The sequence below is a fragment of the Lytechinus pictus genome, chromosome 15 (assembly GCF_037042905.1).
Source record: "Lytechinus pictus isolate F3 Inbred chromosome 15, Lp3.0, whole genome shotgun sequence".
NCBI classification, from domain to species: Eukaryota; Metazoa; Echinodermata; class Echinoidea; order Temnopleuroida; family Toxopneustidae; genus Lytechinus; species Lytechinus pictus.
The window spans coordinates 23843187-23861460 of record NC_087259.1 but is presented as its reverse complement, the minus strand read 5'-3'; the positions used below and the strand labels follow the sequence as shown (position 1 = coordinate 23861460).

At 36.6% G+C, this 18274-nt stretch overlaps 1 protein-coding gene across 1 annotated transcript in view; it reads left to right on the top strand.

Moving 5' to 3' along the window:
• The first annotated feature begins 2060 nt into the window (after positions 1-2060).
• LOC129277463 (glomulin-like) overlaps positions 2061-18274 on the top strand; it is a 27943-nt gene continuing 11729 nt past the window's right edge. The window contains exons 1-8 of the mRNA XM_054913636.2: positions 2061-2315; positions 10386-10499; positions 12072-12191; positions 12882-12981; positions 13355-13437; positions 14690-14857; positions 15357-15400; positions 16882-17002. Of these exons, the coding sequence (XP_054769611.2) occupies positions 2280-2315; positions 10386-10499; positions 12072-12191; positions 12882-12981; positions 13355-13437; positions 14690-14857; positions 15357-15400; positions 16882-17002 (786 nt within the window). The 5' untranslated portion in view covers positions 2061-2279. The remainder of the gene's footprint in view (positions 2316-10385; positions 10500-12071; positions 12192-12881; positions 12982-13354; positions 13438-14689; positions 14858-15356; positions 15401-16881; positions 17003-18274) is intronic.

Below are 18274 nucleotides of genomic sequence, written 5' to 3'. Positions count from 1 at the left end.
CTCCTCATGAGTTACTACAAACAGTCTTTAAAAGGCACCTTTTTCCTGTTTTCAGGTCAGTATACTAAAAAATTTCAGCTCGCGCTGAAATATATATATATATATATACATATGAGTGTGTGTGAGTTTGTTTTGTGTGATCGAGCGCCTTTGGAAAGTTGATTCATGATTTTGCCCCCCCCCCCCCAATCTGAAAAAAGGATCGACGCCCCTTTGTATATATAGTAAAAAAAAACCTTGTATCTCAATTAATATACACAAGTATTTGCCTCATCGCAATAAAAGGGTTAGTACACGAGATTTTGAAATCGCACATAACATGCATAATTTGTTTGTTTCTTTCTTTAATAAGTTTTTCAATCTCTCTCTATATATGTCTTAGAAAGATTATATGTTTATATTCATGTATATTTTCTGTTATAATGATATATGTTTAAGTGGACTTCAGGGAATGTTCGTACGCAGCAAGGGGGGGGGGGCAGCAAGGGGGGGGGGGCAAATTCCCGATCAGTTGTTGTGAAAACACATTTTTTCCCTTAACATTTCATGAAAACTATGAAAAATGTGCAAATGTGAGATGTGCACCAAATACTTTTATTACACTTGTAAAAAAAATAATCGCCCCATTGAGCAGCTCGGTCCGTTTACTCTATCGTTTTTATTTTTTATTTTTTCAAAAATATGTTCGAGTTCCCCCCCCCCCCGGAAATATTATCTGCGTGTGGTCATGCAAAATGGCATGACTGAAAATCCTACATTTTGAAAAGAGCATTTGACAGGGTCAGACTTTACCCCTTTTTCAACATTTTCTTTTATGGCGCCGGTGAAGTGCAAAAATAATTATGTGCGCCGCTCGGCAGTGTGCCCCCCCCCCCTTTCGCCAAAAGCTGGATCCGCCTATGCAAACTACATGTAAAACTTATACTGCAATGGAATAGTTACTAGCAATTTAATTAACTGGCAAGTTACATGTAGATCTGAACACAATGCTCTTTCATAATGGCTGCAAAAATATATTTCATAAATACTGTACTTCAAATGTAATGAGAAAAGGTGCCTTTATTTATCGAAGAGGCTTCATGTACATCATTGGCAATATCATTTCCTGGCTACATGTAGCTAGATTATAATGTAGCTGAACAACAAAAATAATTGTACGCATTATCTAGATGTTCATGTAAAGTAAATAAACTAAACTAAAAGTTCCAAGGACAACTGCAAAGATTTTCTTCCAAAATCTGATGCACTGCACGCATCAAAAATCCGCATACAAAATTTTTGTGAGCCTGAGATTAATCTACTTTTAAAAATCATTAATGATTTTTATTCTGTTTTCCTTATCCCTTTCACAGCTCTGTACTAATCTGTACAAAGTACATGTACTTCTCAACCCTTTTTGTCATACTCTGACAGTGAAATATGTGAAGAAGACATTGAAAATGATATATTTACAAGTGCCCACAGTAAAATGTACCGTGATGTGATCCATTCACAAGAATGAGAGTTTACATTTATGAGTCTTAATTTTCAATACTCATACTAAGACAAATTACCTCTATGTAATTACATGTGTAGATGAAGAAGAATATAAAATATATCATTCAAACTTGTATATTAATTATTCCATCTGAATAAAGTGGAAAAACTAGTCTGTATTGTTTTGAAGTTTGAAATTTGGTACATTAGCACCTTCTTTCATATATCATGATGGTAACATCATACCCACAGATTTAACCAAGATATGCACATTGAGTGAAATAACTATATATAGGCCTATGCATGTTACAGTAATTTCCCAACAATGAAATGTCTATTTGTAGCCTTAAAATAATGAACTATCTCAAACTTTCGTATGATACGTGTACATGTATTCATATCACATAGATCTACTGAGTATTACGTCAATCCCATGTGTACAATGCATGCACACAGCTGATCACACGTGGTAAACAACGTTGCACTGTTGTTCGGCGCGGCGAGATTGACAAGTAACTCATGCATATTTATGAAGCACTCGTCCGTTGACCTTTGACCTCTGACGTCACCGCAGAGCAACTGGTCTAGACGATTTTTCCTCGGAGTACAGGTTCTCGGTTTTGCGCGCACACTCGGCTGGGCGTACGCACGGAATAGAACGTATTATATCGTGGTGTAGAACTAGACTACCGCAAAAGGGGCTCAGCTTTGGGGATTTCCCGTTTGTGCGATCGATCGCGAGCGCGCACATGCACACGCGATGTCCATCACATTCACCAATGGTTTGGACTAAGACAGTCTAGATGGCAGCAGAATTGAAGAAAATTGCCGACAGTTTCGTAAGTATAGCATACGCATTGTACACTTCACTTGAATTTCATTTTCAGGCAAGAATTTCACTCGGAGATTTCTTTTAATACATATTTCCTGTCTTTATACGTTTCATTTTAATTCAATTTGCAGTAAATTTTGTCCGATTTTCATTGAAGGCCCCACCTATTCAATATTTTGTTGTAATTTTTGTTTGTAAGTGTAGGATGGTTATTTTGTCATTTTGCTATAGCTATTTTGTTCATTTTCTTTAAATTCTTCAGCAGTTTTACATTTCTGTTCCGTCTAGACTTGACTTCATTTGCATTTCTTTTCAGCACTGCCCTTGCAGTCATAACCTTGTTCATTGAATGAATGCTTGCAGTCTGCATGGTCTGAACTAGTTAGGTTATTTGAGTTTAATTATATTCAGTTTTCATTCATCCTTCTCCACATTGGATTCTTTCCTCTGATTCTCTTTTGTCATCTTCATTCCTTCTCTATTCAGGTGTTCCACTCATTCCATCCCTCACTTGACTCCTTAGTTTCTAATGCCATTATTACATAATCACCAGACATCTTTTATCACCTTCATCTTATTCCTCATTGGTTTATATTATGGATTGGATTACTACTACTACATTTCAGTTGGGTTCTTCTATTTTCTTTAATTTTTATTGGTTAGCTTTATGATGATTTAAATAATGTTAATATGTTATGTTACTCTAGCAACAATTTTGATGTGGGCCGAAGAAGGCCACAGGTATAAATAGAGTATTTTAATATGCATGAGACACAGCACAGACACAGCACAGACACAGATGCACGACACTACAGATCCAGTCTCTTCGTTTAGTTATTCTCTGTCTTCTGTTCCTGATATGTTATGTTTGCTGTTAAGTTCCTGAGCTATGCTGTTTCAAAACTGATTATTTTATTCTTCAAGTAGGTGTTTAGTTTTAAACCCTACAACTGGTGACAGCGGTGGGCTGAAGAATGGGGTGGGCATTCTAAGCACTCTTTTAATCGTATATAACGAAACAATTGATGTGGGCTCGAAACTATAGTATTCTTTTTCCCCTTAATTTAATTAATTTTCTTCCTTCTCTTTACTCTTTTATTCACTTTCTCCTCTTCTTTTTTTTCAGCCACCAATAGGGTTGGGTTGTTGCTTCACCACCTTTCTCGATCTATAGGCCCCCTCCCACAGTATGGATTTTTGGTGAAAATGAAAAATGAAAGTCTCGATTATAAAGCATTCAAAAACAAAGTTTGTGGGAATTAGACATCGCAAGAGCGATGAATTGAATTGAATTTATTCAAATCAGTCAAAAGGAGAGCAATGTACAAACAAAATAAGTGGTTACATAATAAAGAAATTTTAAATTACAGGTTTGGGACCCCAAAGAAGCACAGCTTGTAATCTGGGGCTCCTGCTGCTCCTGCATATATTTTACTCAAACATGGAATAACTATGAGAAAAAAAAAAACAAGGTATTTAAAGATCACAACAGAAAGTCAGAAACATTACCCACACGCAAGCATACGCACACTCGCACTCCCACAGACAAACGCACACATTCACACTCCAAACATGTCACCCCCCAGTTGCAACTTAACAACTGGTCTTAAATTTATCAAGTAGGTATTTATGACATAATTTCTTAAACCGAGACAGGGTACTGCTACATTGTACATGTACTTCTTATATCAGCAGGACACATACCGTAAGTAACGGACTATAAACCGCACCAGTGGATTAACCGCACCCCCAACTTTGGACTAAAAAAAAAAATCCTCACATTTACATGCATATTTGAGGTACGAAGAAACAAAAACTAAGTTAAAGATTTCAAAGTATCCAAAGAGATTACCGGTATGTGGAAATCTACTGTTCTTGATCAATTCATCTACAAATGTTAGCAAGAAAGGTCCCGACAATATTGGCCACTTACACACTCGCCTCACAGTCAGTGTACACACACACAGCACTGCCATTCTTGTACATTGCAAACTACGATACGGTATCAGTACATCTTATCAAATAATGATCTGTGTCTTTCCCGGCGTAGGAGGAAGAAACATTCACATTTCTTGCATCACAACCTCACATCACTTTCAGAATTTGTCTAGCATTCGATGTCTTGGCATGAATTTTGGATACGGGATTACAGGAAGGTTCAAGAAACAAAGAAATTGGCATTTTTTCCAGTTGTTTTACGGCTTCGTGCCGTCTCTCTCGTGCGTGGTGTACATGGTATCTTATGAAAAGCAAACTGGAAAGAAAAAATAAGCTGGCGTGAAACGGGACTTTGGAGGGGAGGGGTTAAAATGAATAGCGCCAGCTTAAGTTGCACTATAACCACAATACAACGTAAGCTAGCTCAGCTCACTCAACTCTCGCTCAGCTGTGACAAAATATTACCGAGTATGCTTGGCGTCCCTTTCAACTTAGCCAGGGAACTTCGCTGCTTTGAATCGAGAATAAAGTCGAAATTAGTGTCATGAAGGTGGGTGCGTTTGTTATGGACAATATTTGATAAGATGGTAATAATCGTTTCTCATTACCCGCGGCTCATACTCCTCTAAACAACATTGCCCTGGGCGGCTACGCCCGGCCACTCGATGTGTTGTGAACTGGCAGACGTCTTACATGTTCGGGAGGGGTTACGACGGGCTGGCTCAGACCCGTCACCGTGGATAAACCGCACCCCCAACTTTTGCTTCTATCCCGCCGAGAAAAAGGTGCGGTTAATAGACCGTTACTTACGGTATTCCATTCTTTAACGCATATTATTCTGAAGGATTTCAATGTAGCATTAATTCTAGCAAAGGGTTGGTGAATAAAATGTCTCTGACGTGTGTTATAATTATGAATCTTAGAATTAACCTCAAAAGTTTCTTGTAAAAAAGAACAATGTAGAGATTGGCATTTATACATGAAAATAACACAATTCTGCAAGACCATTTCATTGAATGAACATATTCAACTGCAAAAAAAGTGGGAAACTTGGAGCCAGATAATTTGAATTTGTTACATATCTTACAGCTTTCTTTTGAAGAACTTGTAGTTTACGTACATGAGTCCTATATGTATGCCCTCAAGCAATATTGCAATACATTTAATGTGGCACAATTATAGCATTATATAAAAAAACAGTGTTCGTTGGGTAAGAAATATCGTACTTTTGATATCACACCAACATTACAAGATACTTTAGAACATACATTAAGGTGATAATTCCATGACAAATATTAACTGTGACACCAAGAAATTGCACACTTGAGCTGAATTCAATTTCTCGACCAACAACTATTATTGGATCTATATTATCAATGATCCTTTTCCCCTTTGTTCTTAATAAAACACGTTTTTGTTTTACTTGTATTCAGTAACAGCTTATTACAGCAAAACCAGGCAAAACATGACAAATTTCAGTATTCACCTCCCGAATAAGACTTTGCAAGTTCTTATGAGAAAGAAATAAACAGGTGTCATCAGCATATAAAGAATACATGTATGTGAGCAATTTGGAAGAATTAACAATATCGTTAATATAAATAAGGAAAAGCAACGGACCAAGAACTGATCCTTGCGGTACTCCATATTTAATATTTCTATATTCTGAGCTGAAACCGTTGATGACCACAAATTGTGACCGGTTTTCTAGATAGCTTTTAAACCAATTTAAAGCCATCCCACGAATGCCATAATATTCAAGTTTAAGAGTATACTGTGATCAATGGTGTCAAAGGCTTTACTTAAATCAAGGAATGCACCAAGGCAAAATTTTCCATCATTCATAGCAGTGATAATCGTGTTAACCAAGTTTAATATACCCATGCTAGTAGAGCAATTTTTCCTGAAGCCAAATTGATGTGGTGTCATGATATAATACAGCAAATAATCATTTAATCTTTTGTACATTATTTTTTCTATATTCTGAGCTGAAAAGCTGATCTTTGAGAAGATAGGCAACAAAGCAATCGGTCTATAATTTTCAATGCATTTACTAACACTCTTTTTGTAGACAGGAACGATTTTAGCGATTTTTAACTTAATGGGAACAATTTTTTCAGAGACTCCGAGTAATCCATGGTTTTTGTCTCGCCTGCACAGCAGAGCATGACTATAGGCGCCACTTTTCCGACGGCGACGGCAGCGCCGTCAACATCAAATCTTAACCTAAGGTTAAGTTTTTGAAATGACATCATAACTTAGAAAGTATATGGACCTAGTTCATGAAACTTGGACATAAGGTTAATCAAGTATTACTGAACATCCTGCCTGAGTTTCAGGTCACATGACTAAGGTCAAAGGTTATTTAGGGTCAATGAACTTAGACCATGTTGGGAGAATTATTTTCAAAAACTTAACCGAAGGTTAAGTTTTTGAAATGACATCATAACTTAAAAAGTATATGGACCTAGTTCATGAAACTTGGGCATAAGGATAATCAAGTATTAGTGAACATCCTGCTCGAGTTTCAGGTCACATGACCAAGGTCAAAGGTCATTTAGGGTCAATGAACTTGGGTCAAGTTGGGGGTATTTGTTGAATTACTATCATAACTTTGAAATTTTATGGATCTAGTTCATGAAACTTGGACATAAATTTATCAAGTATTAGTGAACATCCTGAGTTTCAGGTCACATGACCAAGGTCAATGGTCATTTAGGGTCAATGAACTTTGGCCAAGTTGGGGGTATATGTTGAATTACCTTCATAACTTTGAAAATTTATGGATCTAGTTCATGAAACTTGGACATTACATGTAGGTTAATCAAGTACCACTGAATATCCTGTGCGAGTTTCAGGTCACATGACTATGGTCAATGGTCATTTAAGGTCAATGAACTTTGGCCGTGTTGGGGGTCTTTGTTAAATTACCATCCTAACTCTGAAGGTTTATGGATCTAGTTCATAAAACTTGGACATAAGAGTAATCAAGTATCACTGAATATCCTGTGCGAGTTTCAGGTCACATGACCGTGGTCAATGGTCATTTAAGGTCAATGAACTTTGGCCGTGTTGGGGGTATTTGTTGAATTACCATTCTAACTGAAGTTTATGGATCTATTTCATAAAACTTGGATATAAGAGTAATCAAGTATCACTGAACATCCCCTGTGAGTTTCAGGTCACAAAACCAAGGTCAAAGGTCAGTTAAGGTCAATAAACTTAGGCCATGTTGGGGTAATTGTTGAATTGCCATCATAACTTTGAAAGTTTATGGATAGAGTGAATGAAATGTGGACATGGGTGTAGTTGACAAGTCTTAAGTCACCGTTCAAATGTCATCTATGGTCAATGAACGTGGTATTATGTCATTATATGAATGGTGTTTTTGTGAATGATTATCTTACAGTAGTTTTCAAAGTTAGCACTGCTGCTATATTAAATCGCGTAATGCAGGCGAGACTGCCAGAGGCGTTCCACTTGTTTACATTTGCGTTTCTTATTCTGTTTAACGATGGGGAAATGAATATCATACAACCGAGAAAAGATAGACCAAAAATAATTATAAGACTCATCTGCATTTGTCAATGTGTAAAGCAATGACCAATCAAAAACAATCAGATCTTGTCTAAAACTTTCTTTCTTTTTATCTGTAATCAAATGCTTGCAGACCTCACTACATGTGCAAAATGGTAAAAAGAAAAAAAATTACTCATGTTCACGTTGGGGCTCAAACCCGTGCACCCATGACAGTTTGAGACGCAAGTCTAACACCTAACCGTTTGAGCTATTTCCCATAGATTTTACAGTGTCAAAAAGTCAGGCATGTGTCCCCAAGAACAAGAGAAAATATTATTTCACCACACAGGTAGCAGTAACAGAGAACAAAATGATATCATAAACTTGTTCTTTGAGTGTAGCCAAGTCAAGGACTCATTCAATGAACAAGCTTATGATATAGCCTTGTCTTGCACTGCACTTGATCGCCTCAAAGAGGCTATTGACGTGCAGGCCATCATGCAATAGCTGCTGATATTTACCTGTTTTGATTAACATCTTTTTTTCTTTAACTGTTTCCTAAATGCAGCCAGATCGGGTGCATTTTTAGTAGTAGGAGAAAGTGAATTCCAATCTACAATTGTGCGGGATAGAGGGAATATTTATAACAATCCTTATTTGCTCTGATTAAGTCATGAGACTGTCTGGTTTTTTTTTGGTTGTTGGATGCTTTGGAAGTGATTTTATTAATGTTACAGGGGATACATTGGATGAGTGAACCAAACAGTAGTGGTTGAAATGGTATTTTTTCACAGTATTAGTGATTCTGAACATCTTTTACATTCTATTTTTCACTGGACCACAGGTCATTGGCAAAAAATCATTTTGCAGTCACTGTTTAAAAAAAAGCCCTGGGCAGATGGTGTAGAGATTAAAAATGTTACTTACTTGATATTCTACTTTCAGTTTGCGGTGGTGGTGATTTTTTTTACCTGATTGCTAGGAAAGCATGAATGCTTGTAAGCAAGCAACCAGAGGACTGATAGCCTATGGTCCTCTCCACGGGACCTGGTAATGAGGATTAATGCCTTACCAAAGGGCACTAGCGTACCATGTGGGAATCAAACCTGGGTCTCTGGAATCCGAAACCCCCGCTCTACCGACTGACCTATCGCACCTTCACTTTGTTGATTTCCTCCAAAATATTCTTGAATGCAATCTTTAGATCTAACTATTTTGTAAGTCGATGCACATGGCCTCTGTCAATGATTTTCCAGTATAGTCAGGGGATAACAGAATTTGGCATAAAAACACATTTAGACAGTAGAATAATTACATGTAAGTGATCTGTCATAATCTTCCTTATTGTCCATCACAAATTTAAATAATCCGGATTCAAACTGGATTTCGCTGGTTAAAAAAAAGGCATTTTCACTCAATATTTTTGATACAACTCAAACTAAGCTTTTGTCATCCCAGCAATAATAATAGTAGTTGGAATTACAAAAAATACAAAGCACTTTTTGTCTCACCTGCATTGCAGAGTGAGACTATAGGCGCCGCTTTTCCGACGGCGACGGCGGCGGCGGCGTCAACACCAAATCTTAACCCGAGGTTAAGTTTTTGAAATGACAGCATAACTTAGAAAGTATATGGACCTAGTTCATGAAACTTGGCCATAAGGTTAATCAAGTATTACTGAACATCCTGCCTGAGTTTCATGTCACATGACCAAGGTCAAAGGTCATTTAGGGTCAATGAACTTAGACCATGTTGGGGGAATCAACATCAAAATCTTAACCTAAGGTTAAGTTTTTGAAATGTCATCATAACTTAGAAAATATATGGACCTAGTTCATGAAACTTATACATAAGGTTAATCAAGTATCACTGAACATCCTGCATGAGTTTCACGTCACATGACCAAGGTCAAAGGTCATTTAGGGTCAATGAACTTTGGCCGAATTGGGGGTATCTGTTGAATTACCATCATAACTTTGAAAGTTTATGGATCTGATTCATGAAACTTGGACATAATAGTAATCAAGTATTACTGAACATCCTGTGCAAGTTTCAGGTCACATGATCAAGGTCAAAGGTCATTTAGGGTCAATGAACTTTGGCCAAATTGGGGTATTTGTTGAATTACAGCCATAAATTTGAAAGTGTGTTGGTCTAGTTCATAAAACTTGGACATAATAGTAATCAAGTATCACTGAACATCCTGTGCGAGTTTCAGGTCACATGATCAAGGTCAAAGGTCATGTAAGGTCAAAGAACTTTGGCCACGTTGGGGGTATTTGTTGAATTGCCATCATATCTCTATAAGTGTATTGGTCTAGTTCATAAAACGTGGAAATAAGAGTAACCAAGTATCACTGAACATCTTGTGCGAGTTATAGTAGTTTTCAAAATCAGCACTGCTGCTATATTGAATCGCGTGATGCAGGTGAGACGGCCAGAGGCATTCCACTTGTTGTCTTAGTATAGTGCTGCTATAATTGCATCAGCTTTAGTTTGAGCTACATGTACCACTTTTTCAACAGCGCTCAGTGCATTTTACTTCCGGACATGACATGTATCTATTTTTCGTTTCATTATTTTCGTTTCATTATTTTCTCTTGTAAATTTTATTCATCAGCTGGAAGATAAGTTGTCATGGGAACCGTCTACCTTTCTTGGATCTGTCAGAGAGCTAGTCGATAGAGAGGAGACCGCAGCAGTCCTTAAAATTCTGCAGAATGACAGTTATAAGGTAAGTGCAATCAGTTTGTGCTCTTCAAAATAAAAAGAGAACTGCTACAGAATATGATAATAATAATAATCCTTAAATACCCTGGGCAACCACTTCAGCTATTTAGATTATTTAGTCTATTATTAACCTTGTCACTTCTAATACATTGATCACATGACAATAAGGCATGTATTCTGAATTCTTGTTTCATTTAAACTCTGGTTTACAGTTGTGGTTTAACTATGGATAGCCAGTAGTGCCATGAATCTCTAAGAGTAGAATTTCAATGTATCAGCTCATTTTTCTCTTAAATCATTCTTAACAGTTTCGGAAGGATAAATAAGAAAGCTCTCTTCGCCATTCACAAGTTATGAAAGAGCACAGTAAACATAAGAAAGCACAATGTAAGGAAAATTTTGACATTTTTGGCTGTCCGTGATTTCTAGCACAGAGTTAGACCATGGTCCAAGTTAAACCTGACTTCAGAATATGGGCCCATACATTATTTGTCTGGGCCAGGAATTGAACCCACCAATAAAGGCCGGTGCACAACCACTAAGCCATCACGTCTGCATACCATTATTCAAGGCATCCTAAAAAAAGGTCTCTGCTAGGTCTTTTTAGCAATAATCATGCTCACTCTTTCCTAGCATTCCCCAGTAATTTGTAGATGCTAAAATGGGTGGATTAGCAAGGAATCGGTGGAGCAGAATTCCTGTGGAAGGGTGTGGCTTGAGGCATTGTTCTAAATAGTTTGCAATTAATGTATAGAGGTATGGCATTCAAATCTTGTTCACATTTGATTATGGCCGTGTTTATGCTTCCACTTTTCAGGCCAGAATCAGCATTTCCATACATGATTAGTCCAAAACACGGTTGCGTCCATGCTTACTTTCATTTAAACGACATTTCAAAACGCCGATCGTAAACTCACAAAAAGGTGCGTTTGTAAACGTCGTTTGACCAGAATCAGGCTTTCTGGGGAAGTATAAACAGAACCACGATCATAAACGTGTTTAAATGACATCATTTGGTACATGCTTCTGGTGAGATAAAAATCCGCGGGGAAATGCAGTCGCACTGGTCCATGGTCGCATGTAACCTCCACGGAATTACCGCTCATCTCCCTTGTTACATTTGCATTCATTCCACCCTCCCCCACCCCAAAAGTTGTAGCCACGAATAAGCAATAATCCTCTGGTCATCACTTTGACTCATCACAATCATGATTACAAACCGGGTTCGGATGGGGTTGCACCGGCGGGAACTTGCTTGGATCTGATAGATTTCATAGAGATGGAGACTGATAATGATGATCACATGGACCTGGTGGGTTTTTCATAAAGTTGTTCGTAAGATACAAAGGACTTTACGCGCGACTGGTGATCCTTTCTTATGCTATGTGATATCTCTATGGAATTAAGTTATGGCCTAATAACATGTTCCAGTCATCCGTTAAGTCGTTCGTAACTTTACGAACAGCTTTATGAAACACCCACCTGAATATATTTGGGGGGGTTATCACTTCAGCCATTTTTATAAATTCAAAATCTTTTAAAGATATTGTTTGAAAATTTTGACCTTTGACCTTAGGAATTGGTGGAGTCAGTAGCATGGGATCTGTTCCCTATTATCACTCCGCATGTCACAGACACAGAGACGAACAATGAAGTTTATAACAACTCCGCACAGATTCTCAACACTTTGGCTGAGGTATGTATTAAAATGGGACATTTTTTTCGGAGCATTCCATGGTTAAAGGGGAAGTGCACCCTGACGAATAGTTGGTTTTGCTCATATTGGTGAAGGTTTGAAAATCCATCCGAGATTAAGAGAGTTACAATATTTTGTAAAGGTTTTCATAATTTATGATATCATATGCGAGCAGCTCCCCCATAATTACATTAATTCACCTTTTTTAATGAAACACAATGGATAAAAATATGTTTGTTATAGAATTGGGCATGAAATGATTTGCCAAATGATATATACACCGCACAAATAAAATCTGTTTTATCAAAATCACTCCATCTTTCTTTTCCTTTTCCTCTTCTTCTTCGATCACTATGCTTATTCTCTTCCACACTTTCCTTCTCCCCCCTCACCCTTTCCCATCTTTCTTTTCCTCTTCCTTTGTCTCTTCTTCTTTCACCATAATTATTCTCTTCACCCCCACCCTCCCCTCCATCTTCTGCTCCTTCATTTCATCTTCTTTTTCCCTCCTCTCCCATCGTTCTCTTTCTCCTCTACCTCATCTTCTTTTTATCATAATACGTATTCTCTTCCATTCTTTCCTTCTCCTCATCCCCTCTGTCCCCCCTTATTTTCCTCACCTGTCTCCTGCTCCGCCTCCCCATTTTTCCTCTCTATCTGCCCCTCCTCTCCCTTCTACTTGTCACATAGATCGGGAAACCTAAAGAGATGATCTTGGGTTACTTAGAGCAGCTTGATCGATTCCTTGATGATGGCTCCTACAGAACACTTCTCAAACCACTCTCAACAGGTCAGTTATCCCACAAGAAACTTATTGATTAAGATTTCATGTAAGCGTATTTAAATTCATTTTTTACCAAAAATGTATGAAAGTCCCACATTACAATACATTGACAGTATCGTCCAATCCAATAGACATGTGATATAGATCATTTTACTTTTGGGTACAAAGCGCTGCTCACATACATGTACTACAAGTTTGGGCTACTAAAACAATGATTCAACACCTCAGAATGATAAGCTAAATATTTTAATCATATTCTACATTATTTTCGATTTGTGTGTGAATTGTCCCAACTATAATAACAATAATAATTGTTTCTTTATAGTGCGTTACACATAGCAGATTGTATCACGTCCCTATGTTGATCCTTCTTTTTCAGTTTTGATGCGATTTGGACTTACAAAGAGTTATCACCTCAATCAGTCATTTCTCCTACTCTATGCCCACCTACAGACAATCAAGGTAGGCCACTGTACAATAACAAAAGTTGATCTTGATAGTGGAATGGGGCGGGGGGGGGGGAGGGCTGGAGTTTTAGCGATTATGCCAATTGACCATCTGCAGTTGACTGCAGGTCTTTTTAAAAACATGTTGCCACTCAATCTAGAATGTAGAGCAGAGTAGATTGTAAATTTTAAGAATGTGAATCGGTGATATTATTGGTTTTTGTAATCTCCATCTCGTGGCTTGGCATATAAAACCCTCGTATCTCAAAATTTAAAGATTTTGAGAGCAGCTTAGAAAAGGCTGTATTTTAAAAATATAGCATTGGTGGCAGACGCATATTGTCTGAAAACAGCCATATAACTGGAAAGAACTCTTTCAAGTCAAGAGAAGGTTGCTACCCATGTTATAATACTAAAATCTAGCTTATTCTGAGCTGTCATCAAATTATATAAATTTTGAGCCATGATCTGGTAAATGTTAGATGTTGAATGATAAAGGGGGTAGCTTGCATGAATAAGACAGACCTACAAACTTATAAAAAAAAGGTATTAAGGGAAAAAATTTAAAACATTTTAGTTTCCATGTTCCTGGATTAGAATTAAGTGGAGCACCACAGTAGTGTTTACTTAAAGCCATCACCTATTGGACATTATACATATTTTTATTTTCAGGATCACATTTATTGAAGCATTCAAGTCATCCCATTGCTTCCCATTTTGGTTTGGGCCTTGAAAGACTTCCACCATTAAAAAAAAAAGACTTACATGTATCCATTGCTGGGGGGAATCTGGTGGGTGTTTCATAAAGGTGATCTAAAGTTAAGAGCGACTTAAAGAACGATCCTTGATCCTTGCTTGTGGTGAATGGTATACACCATTATGTTCATTAATGATGGTTTAGCATGTAAGAAAGGTTCACCAGTCATTCTTAAAGTCGCTCTTAGCTTACAAACAGCTTTATGAAACACCCCCTGGTTTATTTATACAGTAGATCACAGAGGAAAGACTAGAGGGGTTTTGCAAGAAAATATTTGCAATCAGTTGCAAATTCCCGGTGCAATTTGCTATTAATAGTCCAATTTAGTGGTAGCAAATCACTTTACTGTTGCAAGGAGCAGATCAGCTATTAATTGTAATTTTGTAGTTGATTGGAAGACAACTGATTTATTTGGGAATCCCAAATTAATTTGTAATCAATCACAAGTTTCTGTTAACACTCCATTGATTTCATTGATTTCATTTCATTTGTCTGATGTCTACATGTATAGTTTCCCAGCACTCAAGGTTTAGACGAGAAACAGAGACGCCTCTTACTTGAAGATCCAGATGTCTTGAGACTTGGGAGAAGCACCATAGCTGTTCTGGAATTCTTGGCTCCCTTCGTCTTCCAGGTGGAAGAGATGCTCTATGGAAATGCCAGGGAACTTTCAGAACTGGTAAGAGGGCAATCGATGGACCTGGGGGAGCATTTCATGAACAGTTTGGTCAGTGATTTTCATTGACTAATATGCTCTCAGCCAATCAGATGCAATGATTTCAGTTGCTTATAACAGTTGCCAGTAGGTGTCACTGAGTGTTTGCTTCATGAGATGCTCTCAAGGTTTTATATAATGGGGAATGTCCTTGAATGGCAGGTGATATTCCATTTTCTCAGAATATTGAAAATGATAATACAAACAATGTCCCAGTAAGAAAATGTTCCTCTAACAGCCACCTCAATTAATTTTCAATTCATGTATTAATCCGAATTAAGATTAAAGCCCAATAAATATTCATACTCTTAAAGTTCATTGCTTTCAATTTATTTTGAATACTGTTCCAAGTTATAAGCGTCACAAAAGTCTGAACTGCCTTGCATTCGTAAATTCTTACTAGTCTCAGCCATGAAAACGTGTTATTTGATATTTCCTAAAAACTTGCCACTTTATTTTACAGGAAAGGACAGAGGTGGAAAACTCCAAGATTGAAATTGCAAAATTGTGAGTATGAATTAATGCAATACAAAATTTTAGATACCATATTGACTTCCATTTCATCTTAATTGTTCAGTGTTGTTGATTATTAACAAGGGAGTGATGCGGTATTGGATCTTTCGTTAGAAGCATGTTGTCTACTTTTAACAGAGTTAATTAATTCCAATGCATATATATGTATTATTACACTCTATGTTACATTCCCTTTAAATTTTTTACTTTGGAATGAGGCAGGGTTGGCACGTTTTAAACAGTGTGTTTTAAAACATGTTTTAAAACGCGTTTTAAAACACCCGTTTTTTTTACAAAAAAAACGTGTTTTAAAACACCGCATAGGCTTGTGTGTTGTAAATTTGCATGGATGTGATCATTTTAGATAAATGTTTTTTTTAACTTTTATTTCTTAAGTGGTGTATCATTTTCTTGTAGTTCTAACTAACTAAAACTTTTTCTCAACACTACTCTTTTTCTTCTCTTTCTCTTCCCCCCAATTATTCTCCCCTTCTCCATGGCTTTGTCATGTGATGTTCCTTTCCCCCTTGTTCAATTGTGCACATCAATCCATATTGATAATATTCTCATTTTAACAAACATATCTGAGTGTTGTGCTCACATTTTGGATAGGGAAAGAAACACTATTTAAAATAAACTCAAATACATGTACATAATACGGTAGTACTTGAATGAAATGGAAGTGTTGCACATGCATAATATTTTACAAACAGACTGTAAAACTGACTTGAGGTACACTCGAAAGCAGGTAAAACTTAGCGCTTTATAAAGATGAAGAAAAGTACTTTAAACAGTAAGATAATCAGCTGGCTAACCTTAACCCTAACAATCCCAGGGGACCTTAATGGCCCCATCAAAAATTTATATGATAAATACATAAACATAACAGGGCCACGCCATATCGTTCATGACTATTTTGGGGATGCATGCATGGGTACGCGTTTATATTACACAAGTGCATGTCAGACCTCGAATTGCCCGTGATTTCATGTATAAAGTCAATGTGAATTCTTGCTAAAATTTGAATCTTTATCATTATTTGTCCTTTTTGTTAATAATTGGAAAATATTGCCATAATTCTATCAAAATTTCCATAAAAAAGCAATAAAAATTTGTTTGTCTTTTTTACGATATAAGCTTCCAATCCGAACCCTCTTCGCATGGGAAACATTTTGGTCACTTGCATACGATTTAAAACGTTTTAAAACGTTTTAAAACAATAAAAAACGTTTTATTTGTTTTTTTTTAATAAAAAACGTTTTTTATTACAACCCTGGAATGAGGGAATTAATTGGGAACAGCGCTTTGTATCCTCTGGAAAAAGCGCTATATAAATCCAATTATTATTATTATTATTAAGTGTAATTTTGTAGTACAGTGTATATTCACTTTCAATCATACACAAAGGATAGCAATCCATGATCAATGAAAATGGTTAGTCAGTGCTATTATCATCTTAATTTTATTTTCTGTAGGTTAATAAAAATACTTGACTATCCTTTGGCAAGAACAGACCTGGCCTGGAAAGCAACTGAAGAAGACTCAGATGTGCCAAGACACAAGTCAGATTTCAGACTGTGTGCAGAACAAGTTATGGTAAGAGACTCCACTGTATGGGATTTGATACATGCCTAGCCTATCTGATAGCTGACACGATTTCTTGCTCTACTATTCATGTCATACCCCTCTAAGACTAACGCTACGTCCATGCAGTTCTCACTGCATCAAAGAAAAATGGCCATGATGCAGTGGGAACTGCTACAGCGTACTAGAGCTTAGCAAGAACTGTTATCGATTTGGTATAGTCTGCATGATTTCCGGAGACCCATTTTCCTCTACGTGGACTTTGAACATGTCCAAATAAAAATTCAGATAGAAATAGTATTTTAAAATTTAAATATATGAGGACAAGAAAATATGGTGACATTAGGAATAAAACAATATGGGTGAATTTGAAAGAAAATGTATGAAAATTTACATAATAAGGTACACATTTATATCGGCCAGATGAATAAAAATATACAGTGAAATACATGTATTCGGAGATAATATCTTCCTGTATAGAAGTTGATTTTAAAGAAGGAAATCTATAATTTTCTATTGGCTTGAAATTAACAACCAGAGATCACGGATTAGATATTAAATGATGCAAAGTATGTATCTTAAATGTACTTCATTAAAGGACAAGTCCACCCCAACCATTAGTTGATTTGAACAAAAAGAGAAAAATCCAACAAGCATAACACTGAAAATTTCATCAAAATCGGATGTAAAATAAGAAAGTTATGACATTTTAAAGTTTCGCTTAATTTCACAAAAAAGTTATATGCACATCCTGGTCGGTATGCAAATGAGGAGACTGATGACGTCATCCACTCACTATTTCTTTTGTATTTCATTGTATGAAATATGAAATATTCTAATTTTCTCATTGTCAAGTGAAACAAAGATTAATTCCTCCCTGAACATGTGGAATTAGCATTGTTTTAATACTATATGGTTCAGTCAAGTTGCTCCTTTTTGTCAAATATGTAAAAATGAAATATTATATAATTCAAACAATAAAAAACAAAAGAAATAGTGAGTGATGGACATCATCGACTGTCTCATTTGAATGTCACTGAGATGTGCATATAACTGTTTTGTGAAAAATAAGCGAAACGTTAAAATGTCATAACTTTCTTATTTTACATCCGATTCTGATGAAATTTTTAGTGTTTTGCTAGTTGGATTTTTCTCTATTTATTCAAATCATCATTTTTCTGGGGTGGACTTGACCTTTAATTTCATCTTTGCCATTGCCTTGCTTACACATGCCAACAGTGGTAGGAGTGGTATCTAGGATTCAGAAATGATGAGACTTTGTAT